We start from the raw sequence: 21418 nt of genomic DNA, 5'->3' as shown, positions 1-21418 counted from the left end.
CCACCAGGTCTTGCACATTCTCTGGTTATCCAGCATATTCTGCATATTTGTCCCTTTGCCAACAGTAAGAGTATGACCATCTTTTCAATCCGAGGTGCAGAACTTTCACTGATGAAAAAATAAATCTTGCTACTTACTTGTGCTAATAAAAAAAAAAATCCTGGTTTACACCAATGCCTTCCTATCAACTCCCTTGGCCCTAACGGCATACCCTACGACAAGGATGATTACACTGAAACAGATCCTTGCGTAGATTTGCTCAGGAGACTTCAAGGGTTCATACCTTCATATCCAGATACCCCCCGCTCATAGGCGATTATTGAAATTCGCATTCAAGGGTGTGGCTTATCAATACACAGTCCTTCCCTTCAGGCTGTCCCTGGCCACCTGCACATTTACGGAGGCGGCATTCTCTCTTTTGAGACGGATGGGAATCCACATTCTCAACTACCTCTACACCTGGCTCATTCTGGCCTAGTCGGTCACAGAATTAATATCACACCTAACCCACCTCCTCAGCCAAGAGCAAAAGCTGAAAGCAGCGCATATACTGAACCACCGGACATGTTATCAAGGAGCAGTGTCCCCTCAGGGGAGTGGATGCTCATTCCGCAGACGGTTCATAGGATTTGGGAGATCTTCGGTGAGGCTGAGGTGGACATCTTTGCCTCAGAAGACAACTCTCACTGCCCAATATATTTCTCAAAGACCAAGGACAAGTTGGCCCATGATTGGCCCAACCACCTCCTCTATGCTTTTCCCCTGATCTCACAGGTAATCAGGCGAGTAAGGGAACAAAAACACAAGGTTCTCTTGGTGGCCCCCCTTTGGACAAACCAGCCATAGCTATTACAGACAAACTCAGCTGTCGATAGCGGCCCCTTTTCCATTCCACTCCATTCCATATCTCCTCTCTCAAGCAAATGTGACATGGCATCATCAGCCTGACTTATGGGCCTTGCACCTCTGGCCGCTCGACGGCAGCCTTTGAGCCTCTCAGAGTGAGTCTTAAACACAATTTCAGAGGCTAGAGGCCCGTCTACCAGATGCCTCTATACCTTGAAGTGGTCTTTTTTTTTCTACACTTGGTGTCTTAATCATGGCAAAGACCCTCATACTACTTATTTGACAGAGGAGATGTTATTTCTGCAGGAGCTGCTGGATAAAGGATGTTCCCCAGCCACGCTCAAGGTCTATGTAGTGGCTATAGCAGCCTCTCATGCCCCTATTGTGGGCCAGTCAGTGGACAGAAACAGCGCGGTTATCCACTTCTTACGGGGTGCCAGGAGGCTGAATCTGCCTGGTACCCCTTCTGTCCCTTCATGGGATCTGCCCACTGTGCTTCTGCCTTTGAGCCACTTCAGTCTGCCCACAATCTGTTGCTATCACTGAAGACTGCCCTGATTTTTGACACTGGCATCCTTAAAACAAAATAGGGGACCTGCAGGCGCTCTCCTTTAGCCATGCCTGCCTGAAATTTGGGCCTAATGACACAAAGGTCATCCTGGTCATACTGGTTACTTACCTAAGGTGCACTCCACTCCATTGTGAGAACAGGTCATTATGCTCTCCACGCTTCCTCCCCCCGTCAGAGCTCTGAGAATATATATTGAGAGTTCTGCTCCTTATAGGCGGTCGGAACAGTTCTTTGTCGGCTTCGTTAATCGTACCAAAGGGCTTCTGGTCACAAAGCAAAGACTCTCTAGATAGATAGTAGACTCCATCTCGTTTGGGTACTCAACTTTTTGTTTGGGCCCACTTGACTAGAGGCATCGCCATCACCCGCTTATATAGCCAGATGCCCCACCATTATGGCGGGCTATGGCAGGCTTGGTGGGCTTCTTCGCCATAGGCTCGTGCAGCTCCGCTGCCTAGCCATTAGTTAGTTTTTAATACACTACGCAAACCAATGGGTGTGCAGTTCCACTGTGTGAATAAAAAAGTCTTCAGTTCAAGAGAAAAAGCTTTTTTCCATATGCATCCAGCAAGACGCAGATATCTCATCAGACCATGGTTACACTTAACAGAGTACAATCTCCTACCATAGAAGTTCAGTCTGCTGTACAAGGTGTTTTGTATTGAATGTATTCCTTATTCAGAGAACATGGGTTACTCAAGTAACCCAAGACATTCTCTTTCATAGGTTCAATCAATTCTGCATAGCGATGACTCAATGAGAATGATACACCACACACACCAAGCTAAGCACTGCCACTTCTAGCCTGAAAGAAATTTGGCCAGGCTAAAACCAAATGGCTAATTCAAGCAGCAAGAAGCCGGGAACCAGGGGCCGGATCTAAATCCCAGTTGTTATACCTGATAAATGTGTGAGACAGAATGGACAAAAAAACCTTGGGAGAAACCAAGCTCAGTTGGGGGGCCAGTTCTCCTCTGACCAGACGAAACCAGTAGTTCAATTCCAGGCTGCAGCAAAGTCAGATTGTGCAGAAGAATCATCTGTTTCCTGTGGTCTTGTCCTGGTGCTCCTCTGAGACAAGGTCTTTACAGGGGCTCTAGTTGTCCTGGTCTCCGCTGTCTTTCAGGGATGTAGAGGTCCTTTCTAGGTGCTGATCCACCATCTGGTCTGGATACGTACTGGATCCGGGTGACTGCAGTGACCCTCTGATCTGGACACAGACTGGATCTGGTGGCTACGGTGACCTCGGAATAAGAGAGAAACAGACAAATATTAGCGTAGATGCCATTCTTCTAATGATGTAGCAAGTACATAGGGTGTTATGGGAAGTGTTCCCGGTTCCGGTTTACCTAATTAATGCAGCCTAAAAATCCTTTAACGGATTTGGATATTAAAAGCATATTAGTATGTTATGTGTAAGCCAGGTTAAAGAGATGGGTCTTTAATCTAGATTTAAACTGCAAGAGTGTGTCTGCCTCCCGAACAATGTTAGGTAGGTTATTCCAGAGTTTAGGCGCCAAATAGGAAAAGGATCTGCCGCCCGCAGTTTCTTTCTCTCAAAATGGCCATATTTCAGAAAATTTTTCATCACTGGATATAGCTTTAGGTCATTTAACATTTCTATGGTAAAACGTATTATTAAAAGTTGACTAATGTTAATTGATTTGCAGCTTCATCTTACCTCACTCTCTTTAACGTTAAACTGACGCTTCGCGCTCTGCTTCTGTGAACAGTAAACCCCGCCTACTTTGATCTGATTGGCCATCTCAGTCATTTTGACATTGACGAGTGCTGTTAGACCGAGGCTTTGATCTGAAGCACCTAGTATGTGCAGTGTTTGCACGTGCATCCATGCAAGTTAATTCTCACACTTTAATAGTATTTGTAGCTCCTAACAGGCTGTGTGACTATGAGAAGTTATTACATCAAACTGTACGTCATTATACAGTTTTCCTTATTGCTTGCGTGCCAGCGATTATCCCTCTGCGTGCCACTGTTGGCACGCGTGCCGTAGGTTGCCAACCCCTGTGCTAAACCATTCAGGGCTTTATAAGTAATAAGCAATATTTTAAAATCTATACGATGTTGGATAGGGAGCCAGTGCAGTGTTGACAGGACCGGGCTAATATGGTCATACTTCCTGGTTCTAGTAAGAACTCTTGCTGCTGCATTTTGAACTACGTGCAATAAAGCAAGAGAATGGCGGCCGGCAGCGATGGAGATCCATTACATTTCACCACGATGAGAACAAAGTTCCACTGAATGGTGTCACTGAAGTACAAGTAAGCCAATTGGTCAAATTTTCCAGAAAAAAAAATTGGTCAGATGAACCGCTTCGGAGCTAAATGAACTGCTTCTGAAGCAGAAGAAGAAAATCTGCAGAGGGGATGGCATGTTCACTAGTAATAGAGTAAGTGATGTTGCATCATCAAGGCAGTGCCCACACCATCAACCATTTAACTATCTTGATTCTGTATGGGCTTCAGAGCAATCTGCACACCCAAGAGGCATTCCTATTGAGACATCACTATGCTGTGTTGAGTTAACCTATGAAAGAGAAACAAGAATTACAATTTGGCCTTGATGTAATAAGACATTTCAAAATCTTGTGATCTAATTAAATAAATGTGAGCATTGCAGTCACAACCATTGTGAGGGCAGTGCACAGCCTTCAAACTCCCCACACCCTAGAAACTGAACAGAGTGAATAATTTGTGTGACAGCTCTGGCTAGATGTGTAAAGTCACCATGAAATAAAAAAATAGTTTAATATTTTGTATCATATTGTTTTTCATAATAATAATAATAATAATAATTCATTACATTTATATAGCGCTTTTCTAGGCACTCAAAGCGCTTTACATAGTCAGGGGGTATCTCCTCATATACATTTTACTAGTATTGGCATAGTCTGTTAATTATCCTTCTTTAAAGGGATACTCCACCCCAAAATGAAAATGTTGTCATTTCTCACTTACCTTCATGTCGTTCCAAACCCTTGAAAGCTTCTCTCGTCTTCAGAACACAATTTAAGATATTTTGGATGAAAACCGGGAGGCTTGTGACTGTCCCATACACTGCCAAGTTAGGGTGCTTTCACACTAGCACTTTTGGTGCGCACCTGGGTTCAATTGATGTCAGTTCGTTTGGATGATGTGAACGCTGTCTGCCGAACTGTACTCAAACTGCTTAAAGGGTGGTCTGGAGTATGGTTCACGTGAACTCCGGTACGGTTCGCTGCTGATGTGAACGCAATCGTACCGAATCGCAGAAGTGAACTCCTTTAAATGACATATTATTTGATATGATATGTTTCACTCACTTTCCTGATGAGCGTGATTGATGCGCTGTAAACCGAGAGCTTTATATTTAATTTCTGTTCACCTTCAGCATTCTTTAGAGCAGTAGTTGCAGTAAATTCATAAGACCGTTGTAAGTGCAGTTATGTACCAAACCCACCCATGGTTCAACAATAATGTTATGAAGAGACAACAATACTTTTTGTGCATGAAGAAAACAAAATGGACAGATATTAACAAAATAAAAAAATTAACTAATTAACACAATGAATTGGTCACATCTGCTTTGGGCGTGTTTGTTCACTACTGTGTGTGTATGCAATGTATGATGTGTTTTGACTGATTTTGTCATTAAGTTTAGGATTTCAAGGAGAGGCAAAAGCGCACCACTTAGTATGCCTTTGTTTGTGTGGCTGTGTAGGGGAAGGAAATGCTTCTGGTGCTGGAGAATGAGACTCTGAACCTGATCGAGCCTCACGGTCGAACGCTGCTGCACTCTCAGCCCATCATCAGCATCCGTGTGTGGGGAGTTGGACGTGATGATGGCAGGTATGTCTGTGAGCAGCTCAGTGAGTTGCCAATATAAGTAATATAAGTCATCTTTAAAGGTTAAAGAGACACTGAATCTGAAACATTTTCCTCATTTTTGCTTTGGAATAAGAGCTTAATAACATGTGTATGACCACAGACTGACAGATCCACATTTATACAGGAAATAAATTGGCTTTTATGTTTCCATCACTTTTGTAGCAACTGCAACACTGTCTGAAGCTGCTTATTTTTAAATAATTAGAATTGTGTTGAATAATAATGTTGTGTTTTTGCTCTGCCTGTCCTGCTGCATCCTGGATCCCAGGGAGAGGTAGTGTGTTACTGTATTGAATTGTCTGTTCGCTTGTGTACTTGTTACAATACTAAGCATAATGCACATAAAAATTAAAAATGCATAATTTTCACACCCACGTGTTGATTAGAGTTTCTTCTGTCTAACACAAAAGGACAATTTGGAGGAATGTTTATCTCGCTTTTACATTCAACAACTGTTCATACAAACATACCATAGTTGTTAAGCTTCTAAAAACAATGTTAATGTATCATGCACTATACTATTTTTCTTCTGAATGCATGTGATGGCTTTGTGAAAATCTTCCCCTCTAGTGCAGCTCTAAAATATTATTTTCTCTTCTGCTTGTCTAAAATGAATTAGTTTGAGAGCTTCAGAAAAAATCAGATTTGGATAACATATCATAGTCTTTTGGACTAGATTGGTACTTAATTTTGTTTATTTATTTATTTATTGGAACTTTTAAAGTTGTGAAAATTGTAGTGACTGTGAACTACTGTTGTCTAGAAAAGATCTGTTTAAATATTTAAAGTGTCACAAGATGACATCGCTAATTCGTTAGCATATTCATGACATCATTGCATTGTATTTGCATACTGTGGACTGTCGACTGTCATCCCTTTTCAACTCTCTGCTTCTTTTCTACTCTGTGTAAAATATATTGTTAGTATAATATAGTGACTCAATTGTGGTCTATTAAGTCTAAATGTTAACCAGCAGTCACTTCCAGGTCATTTACAAGTTGCTGCTGTGTACTGCTAAAATATAGACTTGTGTTTTCTGACAAAATTACCATACACATGATACGTTAAAGAGCGTGGTAGTGCTGTGATTTACTTATATGGGTAAATAAAAAATTCTCAGCAGTGCAGAGCACATCAGACTATACTCTCACCTAAAGGATTATTAGGAACACCTGTTCAATTTCTCATTAATGCAATTATCTAATCAACCAATCACATGGCAGTTGCTTCGATGCATTTAGGAGTGTGGTCCTGGTCAAGACCATCATCTGAACTCCAAACTGAATGTCAGAATGGGAAAGAAAGGTGATTTAAGCAATTTTGAGCGTGGCATGGTTGTTGGTGCCAGACGAGCCGGTCTGAGTATTTCACAATCTGCTCAGTTACTGGGATTTTCACGCACAACCATTTCTAGGGTTTACAAAGAATGGTGCGAAAAGGGAAAAACATCCAGTATGTGGCAGTCCTGTGGGCGAAAATGCCTTGTTGATGCTAGAGGTCAGAGGAGAAAGGGCCGACTGATTCTAGCTGATAGAAGAGCAACTTTGACTGAAATAACCACTCGTTACAACCGAGGTATGCAGCAAAGCATTTGTGAAGCCACAACACGCACAACCTTGAGGCGGATCGGCTACAACAGCAGAAGACCCCACCAGGTACCACTCATCTCCACTACAAATAGGAAAAAGAGGCTACAATTTGCACAAGCTCACCAAAATTGGACAGTTGAAGACTGGAAAAATGTTGCCTGGTCTGATGAGTCTGGATTTCTGTTGAGACATTCAGATGGTAGAGTCAGAATTTGGCGTAAACAGAATGAGAACATGGATCCATCATGCCGTTTTACCACTGTGCAGGCTGATGGTGGTGGTGTAATGGTGTGGTGGATGTTGTCTTGGCACACTTTAGGCCCCTTAGTGCCAATTAGGCATTGTTTAAATGCCACGACCTACCTGAGCATTGTTTCTGACCATGTCCATCCCTTTATGACCACCATGTACCCATCCTGTGATGGCTACTTCCAGCAGGATAATGCACCATGTCACAAAGCTCGAATCATTTCAGACTGGTTTCTTGAACATGACAATGAGTTCACTGTACTAAAATGGCCGCCACAATCACCAGATCTCAACCCAATGGAGCATCTTTGGGATGTGGTGGAACGGGAGCTTCGTGCCCTGGATGTGCATCCCACAAATCTCCATCAACTGCAAGATGCTATACTATCAATATGGCCCAACATCTCTAAAGAATGCTTTCAGCACCTTGTTGAATCAGTGCCATGCAGAATTAAGGCAGTTCTGAAGGAGAAAGGGGGTCAGACACTGTATTAGTATGTGTTCCTAATAATCCTTTAGGTGAGTGTATATATTTAATTAAATTACTTTTTGTCATTTGGTAATCACACTAAGCCAAATTGTACATTTCTATTGTATGCGTATAAATTGTCCAAACCTAGTCGACATGAGCTAATAATTATTGAAATATATTAATCACAGGAGTATTTCAATATTTTTATATAACAATATATTTACAGTGAAAATACGATTGTCGAATTCACTTTATTTGTCTTACTCCACATTTTTGGAATAATTTCCCAAAATTCTACAAACAAGAATTAGTGCAAACACAAGATGTTCCCAATCATAGGTTTACTTCGGCACTGCATCAACCGTTACGCTTACACCCTCCTTGGATTTGACGATAGTCTGTAGCCTGTATAGAATAATACTAGCACTGCTTCCCTGACACCTCATAAGGACAAGCTTGTGCTAATTTCTCTTCAGGAAGACGATTCATCTGTCAGTGGATGCAGCATTATATTTCTTATGGATATTTGGAGTTTTCTTGTATTTAATGGTTCACACTGAGAGGTCCTTGCTCCATATTTGTGCCCAAGTTCAGAAGCTCTAAAAGCATTAATCATTTGGATGCAATGATGTCCGTCCAGCCAGAGACTTAGTTCAGTTTGTATGAGTGTGTTCTTACAGCCGTAGTGCACATTCGCCCCACGGGCCACTGTCGTTCTTCCAGGATCACAAAAAGTGCTTAATAAAGTTCATAAATCCATTATAAAATTATAAATAAACTTTATTGTAATGAAAATACACAAGAAGGCTTGAAGAACTAAAAAAAATATATAGTGCCATATTTGTGTGTTTTGTTAGTCCCGTTGAATCAGTGAAAGCAGTTCAGTCTTCTGTGTATTCAGCTACAGTGATAGAGATTTCACTTGCATGATCTATTTATAGTTCCCTATGGCCTTCGGATGGAGCAGTATTTACTACTGATCACAGAACAGTGCTTCACTGACAAGCTTGGCTTGAAAAAAAATGCTGCCTTTGCTAAATCGTTATTCCAGTTTAATTTTGATTTTGTGCAGCCCTACTTTGGCCCGAGGAGTATCGTTGGAAGATATCTGTGTGATGGTATGATGGTATAATGTCAGCTACTGATGCAGTGTCAAAGCATACCTTTGAAAGGGAATGTCTTGGTTACATATGTAAACTTGGTTCTCTGAATCGAAAACAAAATGCTATGTAGCTGGCCATACTCCATATCTGCTTCGTATTCCTTCATATGAAACCAGTCAATGAAATAGAGTCCATATTCTTAAGAGGTTTCAGAGAAGCAACGCCTCAGTGAGCGGAGTTAGCTCTATCTGCCGATAAAATGGTTTGACTCTTTATGGGCTCAGTCGTCACACCAGAGTGTGTTCCAATAGCATCAGCCATAATGTTGCATCTTGTTTCCTATTCAGGGAACCAAGGTTTCACACTCATGTAAGACGTTTGTTACTCTGCATGCATAAGTTTATGGGTGTGTGGATAAATAGAACTGATATGACAACATGCATATGTTTGTTTTTCTCTTGTCTCTTACAACAGGGACTTTGCATATGTGGCACGAGACAAGTTGACTCACGTGCTCAAGTGTCATGTATTTCGGTGTGACACCCCTGCTAAGAACATTGCCACAAGCCTGCATGACATCTGCTCAAAGGTGAGGACATCATAGCTGCTGGCTAAAAATATTCATATTCTTAATTAAATATCAAAGACATTGTGCTCCTTCATGGCTCCAGACTTCAACCAGACCTTTTTTTCTGCCGGTGCAACAAATTTTCATAAGCTCTAATTTCTGTTGCATTTGAGAAACATCAAATGACAAATGAAATGAAAGCAAAACTAAACCGTGCTGCATTTCAGCTGTGCAGCGCAGACCCTTTATCAGCTCGAACCACGATACAAACAGACTTGTCTGAGCTCAGAACTGCTTTACTCGGCAGCCAGAGTTGATTTTGTCACACTGTTACTGCACAGAAGCATCAGTGCTGTGAGATCCAGTGAGAAGTGTTTGAATTCACCACACAATGATAAGGTTACTGTGAGATCTAGTGAGAATCATTCGAATTCTACACAGAAATCTGTTATAAACCACACTGACATATATCATTATAAAGTATCAAATCATCAGAAATTATGATTCAGATTTTGTCAGAATTTTATTGTCCCTTTTTTGTTTATGAAGTAAGAAAAGTCTCAAACTTTTCTTCAATTTGCTAATAAATCAGACATAAGTACTGAAGCTGGTCAGTATGGAAGCACATGGCTAGCGATATTCAATTTGCAATGCAATATGTAAAATGGCAATGCATTTCTGTATTTACATTTTCATTTTCCAATACATTTGTGCAATGTTTGGTGCAAAATGAAAATGAAAATTAAATTACATAATTTTCATTTGCCATTTCATACACCAGTTTTAATATGTAAAATGAAAACTAATTTTAACGCTTTAGAAGTTGCAAAATTAAAATGAAAATGTATTACAGAAATTATTAGATATGTATAACATGTTCAAGCAAAAACTGTGGCAAAATTATAATTTAAATGCTATTTTTCTTAAATGCATTAACACTCACAGTCAAGACACTTACGATTGCATTTTCATTCAGTGTCCCGCAATGAATGTAGCAAAATTCAATGTGCACATTGAAAATGCATTCCGAGCCGATCACGTCTGCACCCCCAACTCCCCCCCCCCCCCCCCCGCACCATGTCAATCACTGCGTGAAAAGGGCGGGGCTTCAGAGACTCAAATCTCAAGAAGAGGATTCAAGTGAGAGAACATGGACAAGACAGTTGGTCCATGTACGTTTTGATCATTTCGGTTTATGGCTTCAATATTTCATTCGCACTTGTGGGTGGGGCTGAAACGCTGCTTTCATCTGATTGGTCGAATCGCTCCACCTTCAACTTGTTCTTTCCATTCTTTCAGGCAGAATAAGAGTCAGTGCGAGTGAAGCACTGTAATGTCTGAAACTACACTCACTGTTAATTAGCATAATATTTGAGTCAGATGTAGCTGGGCACATAATTCGTGCTGCTGAGACCTGCAAATTATTTCTAGGTTGTAGTATTGTATGAATATTGTCCCACTGATAAATACAGTGCAAATAGTTCTGTGTCTTTGGAAAAAAGTGAAGTGGAAATAAAAATCAATAATAGACTGAACAGTTCCATGTCTGTAACATTTACCACTCTCATCTTTTAAATCATAAGGCACTAAGTATGTGTGTGTGACATTAATAAATAATTGTAAAAATTAATATTGTTACATTTCTGAAATAAAATAGTAAAATCAGCTCTATGCTGCTCAGTGCTCCTGTAGCCTACCACAGAGCGCCCTCTCGCGGCTATAGACGGTAATGTTTTCTCTTGGTTCTGAATAAATGCGAATTAATAGTCCAATGCGACTTATATATGTTTTTTTCCTCGTCATGACGTATTTTTGGACTGATGCAACTTATACCGAAAAATACGGGTAACATTATTATTATTATTTATTATGAGAGTAACTGACACAGACTAGAACTTTAATGTTTCACCAAATTCAGCTCAGATCTTCAGACTCATCTGATTCGTGTTGCTGTATAACTGGCCAGACTTACCTTCCCAAGAAATCCTATTTTATTTTATTTCATAAATTTAACTATATTTATTTCCACTTCACTTTTATCCAAGGAGACAGAACTATTTGCACTGTTTTTATCAGTGGGACAATATTTATACAATACTATAACCTAGAAATAATTTAACGGGGTCTCTTGCAAGTCGCAGCAGCACGAATTATGTGGCAAGCATCATCTGATTCAAATATTATTCTAATTAACAGTGAGTGTAGTTTCAGAAATTACAGTGCTTCACTCGCACTGACTCTTATTCTGTCTGAAAGAATGGAAAGACCGAGTTGAAGGTGGAGTGATTCGACCAATCAGATGAAAGCAGCGTTTCAGCGCCGCCCACAAGTGCGAATGAAATATTGAAGCCATAAACCGAAATGATCAAAACGTACACGGGCCAACTGTCTTGTCCATGTTCTCTCACTTGAATCCATCTTAAGATTTGAGTCTCAGACCTTCTGCAAGCCCCGCCTTGTTCAAGCAGTGATTGACATGGGGGGGGGGGGGGGTAGCGGAGACGTGATCGGCTCGGAATGCATTTTCAATGTGCACATTGAATTTTGCTACATTCATTGCGGGACACTGAATGAAAATGCAATCGTAAGTGTCTTGACTGTGAGTGTTAATGCATTTAAGAAAAATAGCATTTAAATTATAATTTTGCCACAGTTTTTGCTTGAACATGTTATACAAATCTAATCATTTCTGTAATACATTTTCATTTTCATTTTGCAACTTATAAAGCGTTAAGATTAGTATTCATTTTACATATTAAAACTGGTGTATGAAATGCCAAATGAAAATTATGTAATTTAATTTTCATTTTCATTTTGCACCAAACGTTGCACAAATGTATTGAAAAATTTAAATGTAAATACAGAAATGCATTGCCATTTTACATATTACATTGCAAATTGAATATCGCTAGCCATGTGCTTCCATAGGTCAGTTCCACATATGCAAGAAAAATAATGGTACATTTATTAAGAGTGGAATATATAGGTTTTGCACCTGTTACTGTTGTTAATAAAAGTACATTTTGTATGCATCTTAAAGGGTTAGTTCACCCAATAATCAAAATTGTTATTAATAACCCTCATGTCGTTCCAAACCCGTGAGATCTCCGTTTATCTTCTGAACACAGTTTAAGATATTTTAGATTTAGTCCGAGAGCTCTCAGTCCCTCCATTGAAGCTGTGTGTACGGTCTACTGTCCATGTCCAGAAAGGTAAGAAATACATAATCAAAGTAGTCCATGTGACATCAGAGGGTCAGTTAGAATATTTTGAAGCATCGAAAATACATTTTGGTCCAAAAATAGCAAAAACTATGACTTTATTCAGCATTGTCTTCTCTTCCGTGTCTGTTGTGAGAGAGAGTTCAAAACAAAGCAGTTTGTGATATCCGGTTTATGAACGAATCATTCGATGTAACCGGATCTTTTTGAACCAGTTCACCAAATCGAACTGAATCGTTTTAAGGCCCTTTCACACCGGATGCGCAACGAAAAAGCGAAACGAAAAACCAAATAGTTCGCGTGCGAATAGTTCGCGTCAAAACCATTCACATCAGCCGCGACGCGAATTTGCGATGTCTGTGACGTTCAGAGAGCTTCAACATTCCAAAACTTTCGCGCCGACAGTTGAGAAAATGGACACTTCAACATCATCATCCAGTGAAGACGAGCTTTTCATTTTCTTTAAAAGACAGAAAAGAAGGTTTTGGGTGCACCCAGTCCTAAAGAACAGAGAGTCTGAAGGGGAGTATGCCAATCTTGTACAGGAGCTAAAACTTTATCATGGCCGGTTCCACACTTACTTTCGGATGTCTGTGGGACAATTCGAGGAGCTCCTTCAGATAGTGGCACCGCATCTGACGAGACAAACCACAAACTTCAGGGAACCAATTGATCCGGAGCAGCGTCTGGCAGTCTTTCTTGCTGTGACGTCACCTTTGTTTCCTTGTATGTGATTGGCTGAAGCCTTTTTGTCGCCTCAAAAGTAAAAAAAAATCGACATCGAAGTGAAAAAAATAAAAGTCGTTTTTTCGCCTCAGCACATTCGCGTTCGGTGTGAAAGCACTCATTACACAAACAGCTGATCAAAAAATAAAACCATCGCGCGAATTATTCGCTCGTCAAAATCGCGTCCAGTGTGAAAGGACCTTAAAACGGTTCTCATCTCTAATACGCATTAATCCACAAATGACAAGCTGTTAACTTGTTTAATGTGGCTGACACTCTCTCTGAGTTCCAACAAACCAATATCCCGGAGTAATTCATTTACTCAAACAGTACAGTCGTTGCCAAAAGTTTTGAGAATTACATAAATATTGGAAATTGGAAAAGTTGCTGCTTAAGTTTTTATAATAGCAATTTGCATATACTCCAGAATGTTATGAAGAGTGATCAGATGAATTGCATAGTGCTTCTTTGCCATGAAAATTAACTTAAAGGGATAGTTCACTCTCAAATTAAATTTTAATATGTTTTAGCTTACCTCAAGGACATCCAAGATGTAGGTTTCTTTGTTTCCTCAGTATTTCCCATTTTGATATTTTTAGGTCTAACCGTTCTTGTCTGTGACTCACATAATGGATGTCTATGGTCACCACTTCAAAGAGCATGCACAGAGGAGTCAAAATTAAACAATTCCCCATCGTAAGTACACTTTGATGACCTAAGACACGAAACGAGCGGTTTGTGTAAGAAAACGAACAGTATTTATATCGTTTTTACCTCTTGTACACAACCACGTCCAACTGATCTGAGTTCGCGAGTGCTTCCCGATGTGACGTGCGTGCGCGCTCTGGCTTATTAGTCTGCGCAAGCGCGGAAAGCGCCGGAAGCGATCTCTCGCGCATGCACATCACTCATTGTTTACCACACGCTACGCCACCAATCTGCACTGTCTGAAATATAATGCAGTAATTGTAATAAATTAATTTGTTTAGAATGCACCCTATAATCGTTGCGTTTATAATAAAAATACAACACATTACTCACTCTATTGACAGCGTGCCATTGGGTCCCTCTGGCATTGGACGACGCCTCCAGTTTATACGTGGCAAACTAAACACAACGTGCAAAACGCTGGGTCTCAACAGCGGAGAAAACTCGGTCTTCAGTCAGGCAGGCGTGTGATGTGATACTGTTAATGTCCTCGTCGTCATCTTGTAGTTGTTCCATTCGTGACAACATATGCTCTCCACTTCTGTTGGCATCTCACAACACTTGCTACTAAAACACCACCAGTTTTGAAGAGATCTCTGTCTCTGAGGCTTGAAGACATGCTGCTGCAGCGGATCGCTCCTGAGTACTTGGTCTGTGTGTTCTGGTTCAAATAAATATGGTTGTGAAAAAAATTCAACGTTGTCTATGGATATATTGAAATCGTCTTCCATTGCAATTTCCTGTACGTCTAAATATGTTTAAATCTTCACAGTGAAAGGTAACACTTCCGAAATCTGTGTAAACCATAGGCAGTAAGTGTAAACAATGAGTGATGTGCATGCGCGAGACATCACTTCCGGGGCTTTCCGTGCTTGTGCAGACTAAGCCAGAGCGCGCGCACGTCACATCGGGAAGCACTCGCGCACTCAGATCAGTTGGACGTGGTTGTGTACAAGAGGTAAAAACGATATAAATACTGTTTGTTTTCTTACACAAACCGCTCAATTCGTGTCTTAGGTCATCAAAGTGTACTTACGATGGGGAATTGTTTAATTTTGACTCCTCTGTGCATGCTCTTTGAGGTGGTGACCATAGACATCCATTATGTGAGTCACAGACAAGAACGGTTGGACCTAAAAATATCAAAATGGGAAATACTGAGGAAACAGAGATACCTACATCTTGGATGTCCTTGAGGTAAGCTAAAACATACCAAAATTTAATTTGAGAGTGAACTATCCCTTTAATCCCAAAAAAACCTTTCCACTGCATTTCATTGCTGTTATTAAAGGACCTGCTGAGATCATTTCAGTAATCGTCTTGTTAACTCAGGTGAGGATGTTGACGAGCACAAGGCTGGAGATCATTATGTCAGGCTGATTGGGTTAGAATGGCAGACTTGACATGTTAAAAGGAGGGTGATGCTTGAAATCATTGTTCTTCCATTGTTAACCATGGTGACCTGCAAAGAAACGCGTGCAGCCCTCATTGCGTTACATAAAAATGGCTTCACAGGCAAGGATATTGTGGCTACTAAGATTGCACCTAAATCAACAATTTATAGGATCATCAAGAACTTCAAGGAAAGAGGTTAAATTCTTGTAAAGAAGGCTTCAGGGCATCCAAGAAAGTCCAGCAAGCGCCAGGATGGTCTCCTAAAGAGGATTGAGCTGCGGGATCGGAGTGCCACCAGTGCAGAGCTTGCTCAGGAATGGCAGCAGGCAGGTGTGAGCGCATCTGCACGCACAGTGAGGACAAGACTTCTGGAAGATGTCCTGGTGTCAAGAAGGGCAGCAAAGAAGCCACTTCTCTCCAAAAAAAACATCAGGGACAGATTGATCTTCTGCAGAAAGTATAGTGAATGGACTGCTGAGGACTGGGGCAAAGTCATATTCTCCGATGAAGCCCCTTTCCGATTGTTTGGGGCATCTGGAAAAAGGCTTGTCCGGAGAAGAAAAGGTGAGCGCTACCATCAGTCCTGTGTCATGCCAACAGTAAAGCATCCTGACACCATTCATGTGTGGGGTTGCTTCTCATCCCAGGGAGTGGGCTCACTCACAATTCTGCCCAAAAACACAGCCATGAATAAAGAATGGTACCAAAACACCCTCCAACAGCAACTTCTTCCAACAATCCAACAACAGTTTGGAGAAGAACAATGCATTTTCCAGCACGATGGAGCACCGTGCCATAAGGCAAAAGTGATAACTAAGTGGCTCGGGGACCAGAATGTTGAAATTTTGGGTTCATGGCCTGGAGACTCCCCAGATCTTAATCCCATTGTGAACTTGTGGTCAATCCTCAAGAGGCGGGTGGACAAACAAAAACCCACTAATTCTGACAATCTCCAAGAAGTGATTATGAAAGAATGGGTTGCTATCAGTCAGGATTTGGCCCAGAAGTTGATTGAGAGCATGCCCAGTCGAATTGCAGAGGTCCTGAAAAAGAAGGGCCAACACTGCAAATACTGAATCTTTGCATAAATGTCATGTAATTGTCGATAAAAGGCTTTGAAACGTATGAAGTGCTTGTAATTATATTTAAGTACATCACAGAAACAACTGAAACAAAGATCTAAAAGCAGTTTAGCAGCAAACTTTTTGAAAAGTAATATTCATGTAATTCTCAAAACTTTTGGCCACGACTGTACACTGACTGAACTGCTGTGAAGAGAGAGATGAACACCGAGCCGAGCCAGATAATGACTCGTTCTCTGGTCAAGAACCGTTTCTGTCCAATTCGTGAACCGAGGAGCTGATGATACTGCGCATGTGTGATTCAGCGTGAAGCAAACCGACACACAGAGCGTCTGAACTGAACTGATTCTTTTGGTGATTGATTCTGAACTGATTCTGTGCTAATGTTATGAGCGCGGGTAAACCGAAGGCTTGAATCAAGGGCAATCATCGCCAATGACACCATTACGTAGAGCGCAAAAGAACCGGTGAACCGTTTTCTTCAATCGGTTTATTGAATCGAACTGTCCGAAAGAACTACTGGTGATCCGAAAACCGATGCAGCCGGTTCTTGACTCGTGAACGAGTCAGTCTTTTTTTTTCGGTATTATCACAATATTGAAATTTAGTCTGAAAAAAGTGTTGTCAAAGTTTAATGGCTGTAATAACAGAAAGAACTGAACATTTACATACAATAAAATAATATACAAAACACTTTACGATAAGATCTTATTAGCTAACCTTAGTTAATGCATTAACATTAATATGCCTAAAAGAGCCTAATGTAAAGTGACCAAACAATAAAGAATCAAAGCATGTTCAAATGCGCAATGTTGTAGTCCAGATTTAAATCAGAAAAATTTGAAACATTTGAAAATAAATAGCCTATTAATTTTAAATATCTATGTACTTGCCACTGTGATAAACACCACTGCAAATACAATAATCTGAATTGCTATTTAAAGACCTTTATTTATATGGTGCTTTTAACAATACAGGTTATGAAAAAAAACTTTTGATTTATTTTTAAAAAATACTTCCCTTGATCTGAGCGGTACAAGACTTGGTTACTTTTCCTAAGTTAGCCTCCTGAACACACACACATTTTTTTGACTCAATTCTACAATGTTAAGTGAAAAAAAAAAAACTCCTTAATCTTGTATTTGGGTCAAAAATGGCCACCCATAGAAATGAATGGGAAAAACTGTAATTTAGAGCATTCTTGTTTTTTTGTAAAAATAAATAAATAGATCCAATACAATGCATATCTAACATACACACAAATGAAGGGCTGAATCTGTACAACATTATCATCATGGCAAAAACTCACACTCATACACACACACACACACACAAACAATGCATTCAATGAGCCTATGACAGAGCTGGGCTAATGTCTGACCATGTTTTTTGGTATGATCCAATCATCCACCTGCCTCATCACCCTCTCTCTCTCTCTCTCTCTCTCTCTCTCTCTCTCTCTCTCTCTCTCTCTCACTCACACACACACACACACTCACACACAGACACACACACACACACACACACACACACACACACACACACACACAATGCATTCAATGAGCCTATGACAGAGCTGGGCTAATGTCTGACCATGTTTTTTGGTATGATCCAATCATCCACCTGCCTCATCACCCTCTCTCTCTCTCTCTCTCACACACACACACACAAACAAACAATGCATTCAATGAGCCTATGACAGAGCTGGGCTATTTTTATTTTATTTTTTTTCAAATAAAAACTGAATTGAATGAGCCAATGTCTGACCATGTTTTTTTTATGATCCAATCAACCACCTGGCACCTGACACCTTCAAAGTCAGATCAAACTGCTACTGCAAGGTTTGTTGTTACTTCCAAACAAAACGTTTATGTAGCATATGCTACCTAAACCTGCAGTGGCAGTTATTTTCTCAGTTCACTGCAAGCAGCACAATGAGAAGGAGGTTTAGTGCAGCAGAAACCCTGGATATTCTCCTGGAATCCAGTGGGGAGGAAGGAGACCAGGCAAACTGTGGTTTGGAGTCAGCAGAGGATCAAGGATCTGAAACGGACAGTCAGACTGAGTTTGACCCAGATTATGTCGACACAGATGAAGACTCCGAGGTAGAGGATCCTGGTGTAGCAACGTATGCATCCAAAAATGGGGAAATTGTCTGACTGCTACTGCACCTGACCAGACACAAGGGAGAGCAGCTGCAGAGAACATCATGAAGATGACTCCTGGGCCAATGAGATATGCCTGTTCACGTGTTGAGGACGTAAGGTCAGCTTTTGAGCTTTTTTTTCCTGAGCAAATTCAAAAGACACTGATAGAAATGACAAATTTAGAGGGAAAAAGAGTCTTTGGAGAGTCATGGAATGAGGTGGATTGGGTGGACTTACAGGCTTATATTGGCCTTCTATTGCTGGCTGGGGTCTACTGTTCCCACAATGAGGCCACAATGAGCCTGTGGAACGCAGAAACGGGGAGAGCCATTTTTTGTGCTACAATGTCTCTGCGAGCCTTTGAAGTGTTGACAAGGGTCATTAGATTCGACGACCGAGAAACAAGACCTCACCAATGGAGAGATGATAAACTGGCAGCGATTGGAGAAATATGGGACAAATGGGTTGAAATTCTACAGAAAATGTACAACCCTGGCCAAGCAGTTACAGTCGACGAATGTCTGGTACCGTTTACAGGACGGTGTAACTTTAAGCAATATATGCCAAGCAAGCCAGCCAGGTATGGCATCAAAATCTGGGCAGCTTGTGACGCTAAGACCAGTTATGCATATAATATGCAAATATATACTGGCAAGCCAGCTGATGGGCAGCGAGAGAAGAACCTGGCAATGCGCGTTGTCCTCGACATGTCCGTGGGTCTCCAAGGGCACACCATCACCTGTGATAACTATTTGACGTCGTATGCCCTTGGCCAGGAGCTCCTGAAGAGGAAACTGGGCATGCTGGGAACTGTGAGAAAAAACAAACCTGAGCTCCCATCTGCGCTGGTAAAGACAAGGGGCAGAGAGAAATTCTCTTCAGTGTTTGCCTTCACCAATACACACACACTTGTGTCGTACTGTCCCAAAAAAAACAGAAATGTGCTCTTGATGAGCACAGTGCACAAGGGAGCCATGGTCAGCACAGGTGACGATAGGAAGCCGGATGTAATCCTGGATTACAACAAGACCAAGGGTGGAGTGGACAGCCTTGACCAGGTATTTTACTATTTATTTATTTTTGTTTTTTGCATTTTTTACAAATTTTCCTATAAAAAATTGCTTGTGGTTTATAATTTGTAACAAATGTATGAATTGCTAAGTGAATAAATGTAAATGTACGTTTGTCAGTATAACGTTTGATTTTTATTCTTTTTCTGTGCGTGTTATTCAAGATGGTCGCTGCTTACACTTGTAAGCGAAAATCAAACCGTTGCCCAATGGTTGTATTTTCCAGCATGCTAGATGTGTCAGCTCTCAACGCCTTCGTCCTGTGGTCCGAAATAAATCCTGGCTGGAATGCAGGAAAGTCCTGGAGAAGGCGGATCTTTTTGGAAGAGCTTGGTAAGGCTCTGGTGTCCCCACAAATCGAGAGACGGAAGAGCGTTCCCCATGGAGCGGCCTCTCTGAGGATGCTGAATCAGATCAGAGGACAACCCTCCTCAGAAAGCATCCCTAGCACATCCACAGCAACTCCCCCAACAAAAAGAAAAAGGTGCCATGTCTGCACTTCCAACAGAAAAAAAACCAGCACTGTATGTGGAAAATGCAGACAATATATCTGCAAAGAACATTCAGTTACAATTACCTGCTGCCACAAGTGCATGTAAATATGTAAATAGTGTAAATAAGTAAGGGTTAATGCCCGACGAGGTGTCCATTATCAGGTTTTAATGGACGACGGCGAGGCGTGAACCAGCGCATCATTTAAAACCGTCATCAGTTCCTAGGTGTACATTATCACTTTTTAATGGACACCCTGCAGCCAATCAGAATCGAGTATTCACCCAGACCATGGTATATCTATTATTGTTTGTTCTTGTCTCTTATTTAGTTTATGTATGTTCTTACCTGTTTGGTACCAATTAGTTATTTAAATTTGATGTTTTGTGTTTGAAATAAATGATAAATGATCTACTACTTTGTCTTTTCCTTATAGCATGGTCATATTTTTCTAAGCATATTTTGGCATCTTTGTATAGTCTCACCTAACACATATATATATTTTTAAATTACAATTTTAACTTGTGATAGTCAAAAACTTAAGAGGTCAAATTCATTTTATACAGTGGTTCATAGAGTTCAGCCTATATATGCAGCCATTAAGTACTATAGCCATCTAGTGGCTATTGATATTATTGTTTTTTGTTAATTTAATACCAAAATGAGACACCAGGTGACAGCAAAGTCACTTCATCTTTAGGTTTTAGCTCTAAGAACTTATTGAAATGATGTTTTAATGTAGTTAAAAAAATAAAACATAAAAATAAGCATAATTTACATAGAAAATATGGTACTTTTTGAGGTAAATAAATTCAAAAATTAAAAAATTAAAAAAAAGCACCATAAATGGATAGACAAAACTTTATCGAAGACAGTGATATAACATTTATAATAAATAAAAAATAGGATCACACCTGAGTCCTCTGTGCCCACATTTGTCCACAATTACAGGATTAAGGGCTATAAAGTGAATACGGTTTGAGGGTTAAATAGGAAAATAGTGTCAATATTGCTTAAATGACAATAGTAAACACTCAATTTTCAGTTTAAGGCAGTTTATCATCGAAATTATTGTTGTCATCATCCAGTTCAGTTAAACAGTGTCTGTGCATTTATTTGCAATCAAGTCAACGATATCGCTGTAGATGAAGTGTCCCCAACTAAGCAAGCCAGAGGCGACAGCGGCAAGGAACCGAAACTCCATCGGTGACAGAATGGAGAAAAAAACCTTGTGAGAAACCAAGCTCAATTGGGGGGCCAGTTCTCCTCTGACCAGACGAAACCAGTAGTTC

At 40.6% G+C, this 21418-nt stretch overlaps 1 protein-coding gene across 1 annotated transcript in view; it reads left to right on the top strand.

Moving 5' to 3' along the window:
* The window catches only part of LOC132127132 (amyloid beta precursor protein binding family B member 1-like), a 59830-nt gene that overhangs the window by 34535 nt on the left and 3877 nt on the right, over positions 1 to 21418 (top strand). Inside the window, exons 8-9 of the mRNA XM_059538786.1 lie at positions 5138 to 5265; positions 9192 to 9306. Coding sequence (XP_059394769.1) covers positions 5138 to 5265; positions 9192 to 9306 — 243 coding nt within the window. The remainder of the gene's footprint in view (positions 1 to 5137; positions 5266 to 9191; positions 9307 to 21418) is intronic.

Source organism: Carassius carassius, chromosome 45, assembly GCF_963082965.1.
Source record: "Carassius carassius chromosome 45, fCarCar2.1, whole genome shotgun sequence".
Taxonomy (NCBI): Eukaryota; Metazoa; Chordata; class Actinopteri; order Cypriniformes; family Cyprinidae; genus Carassius; species Carassius carassius.
The sequence above is the reverse complement of the archived record's forward strand: the minus strand, read 5'-3'. Positions and strand labels throughout refer to the sequence as shown.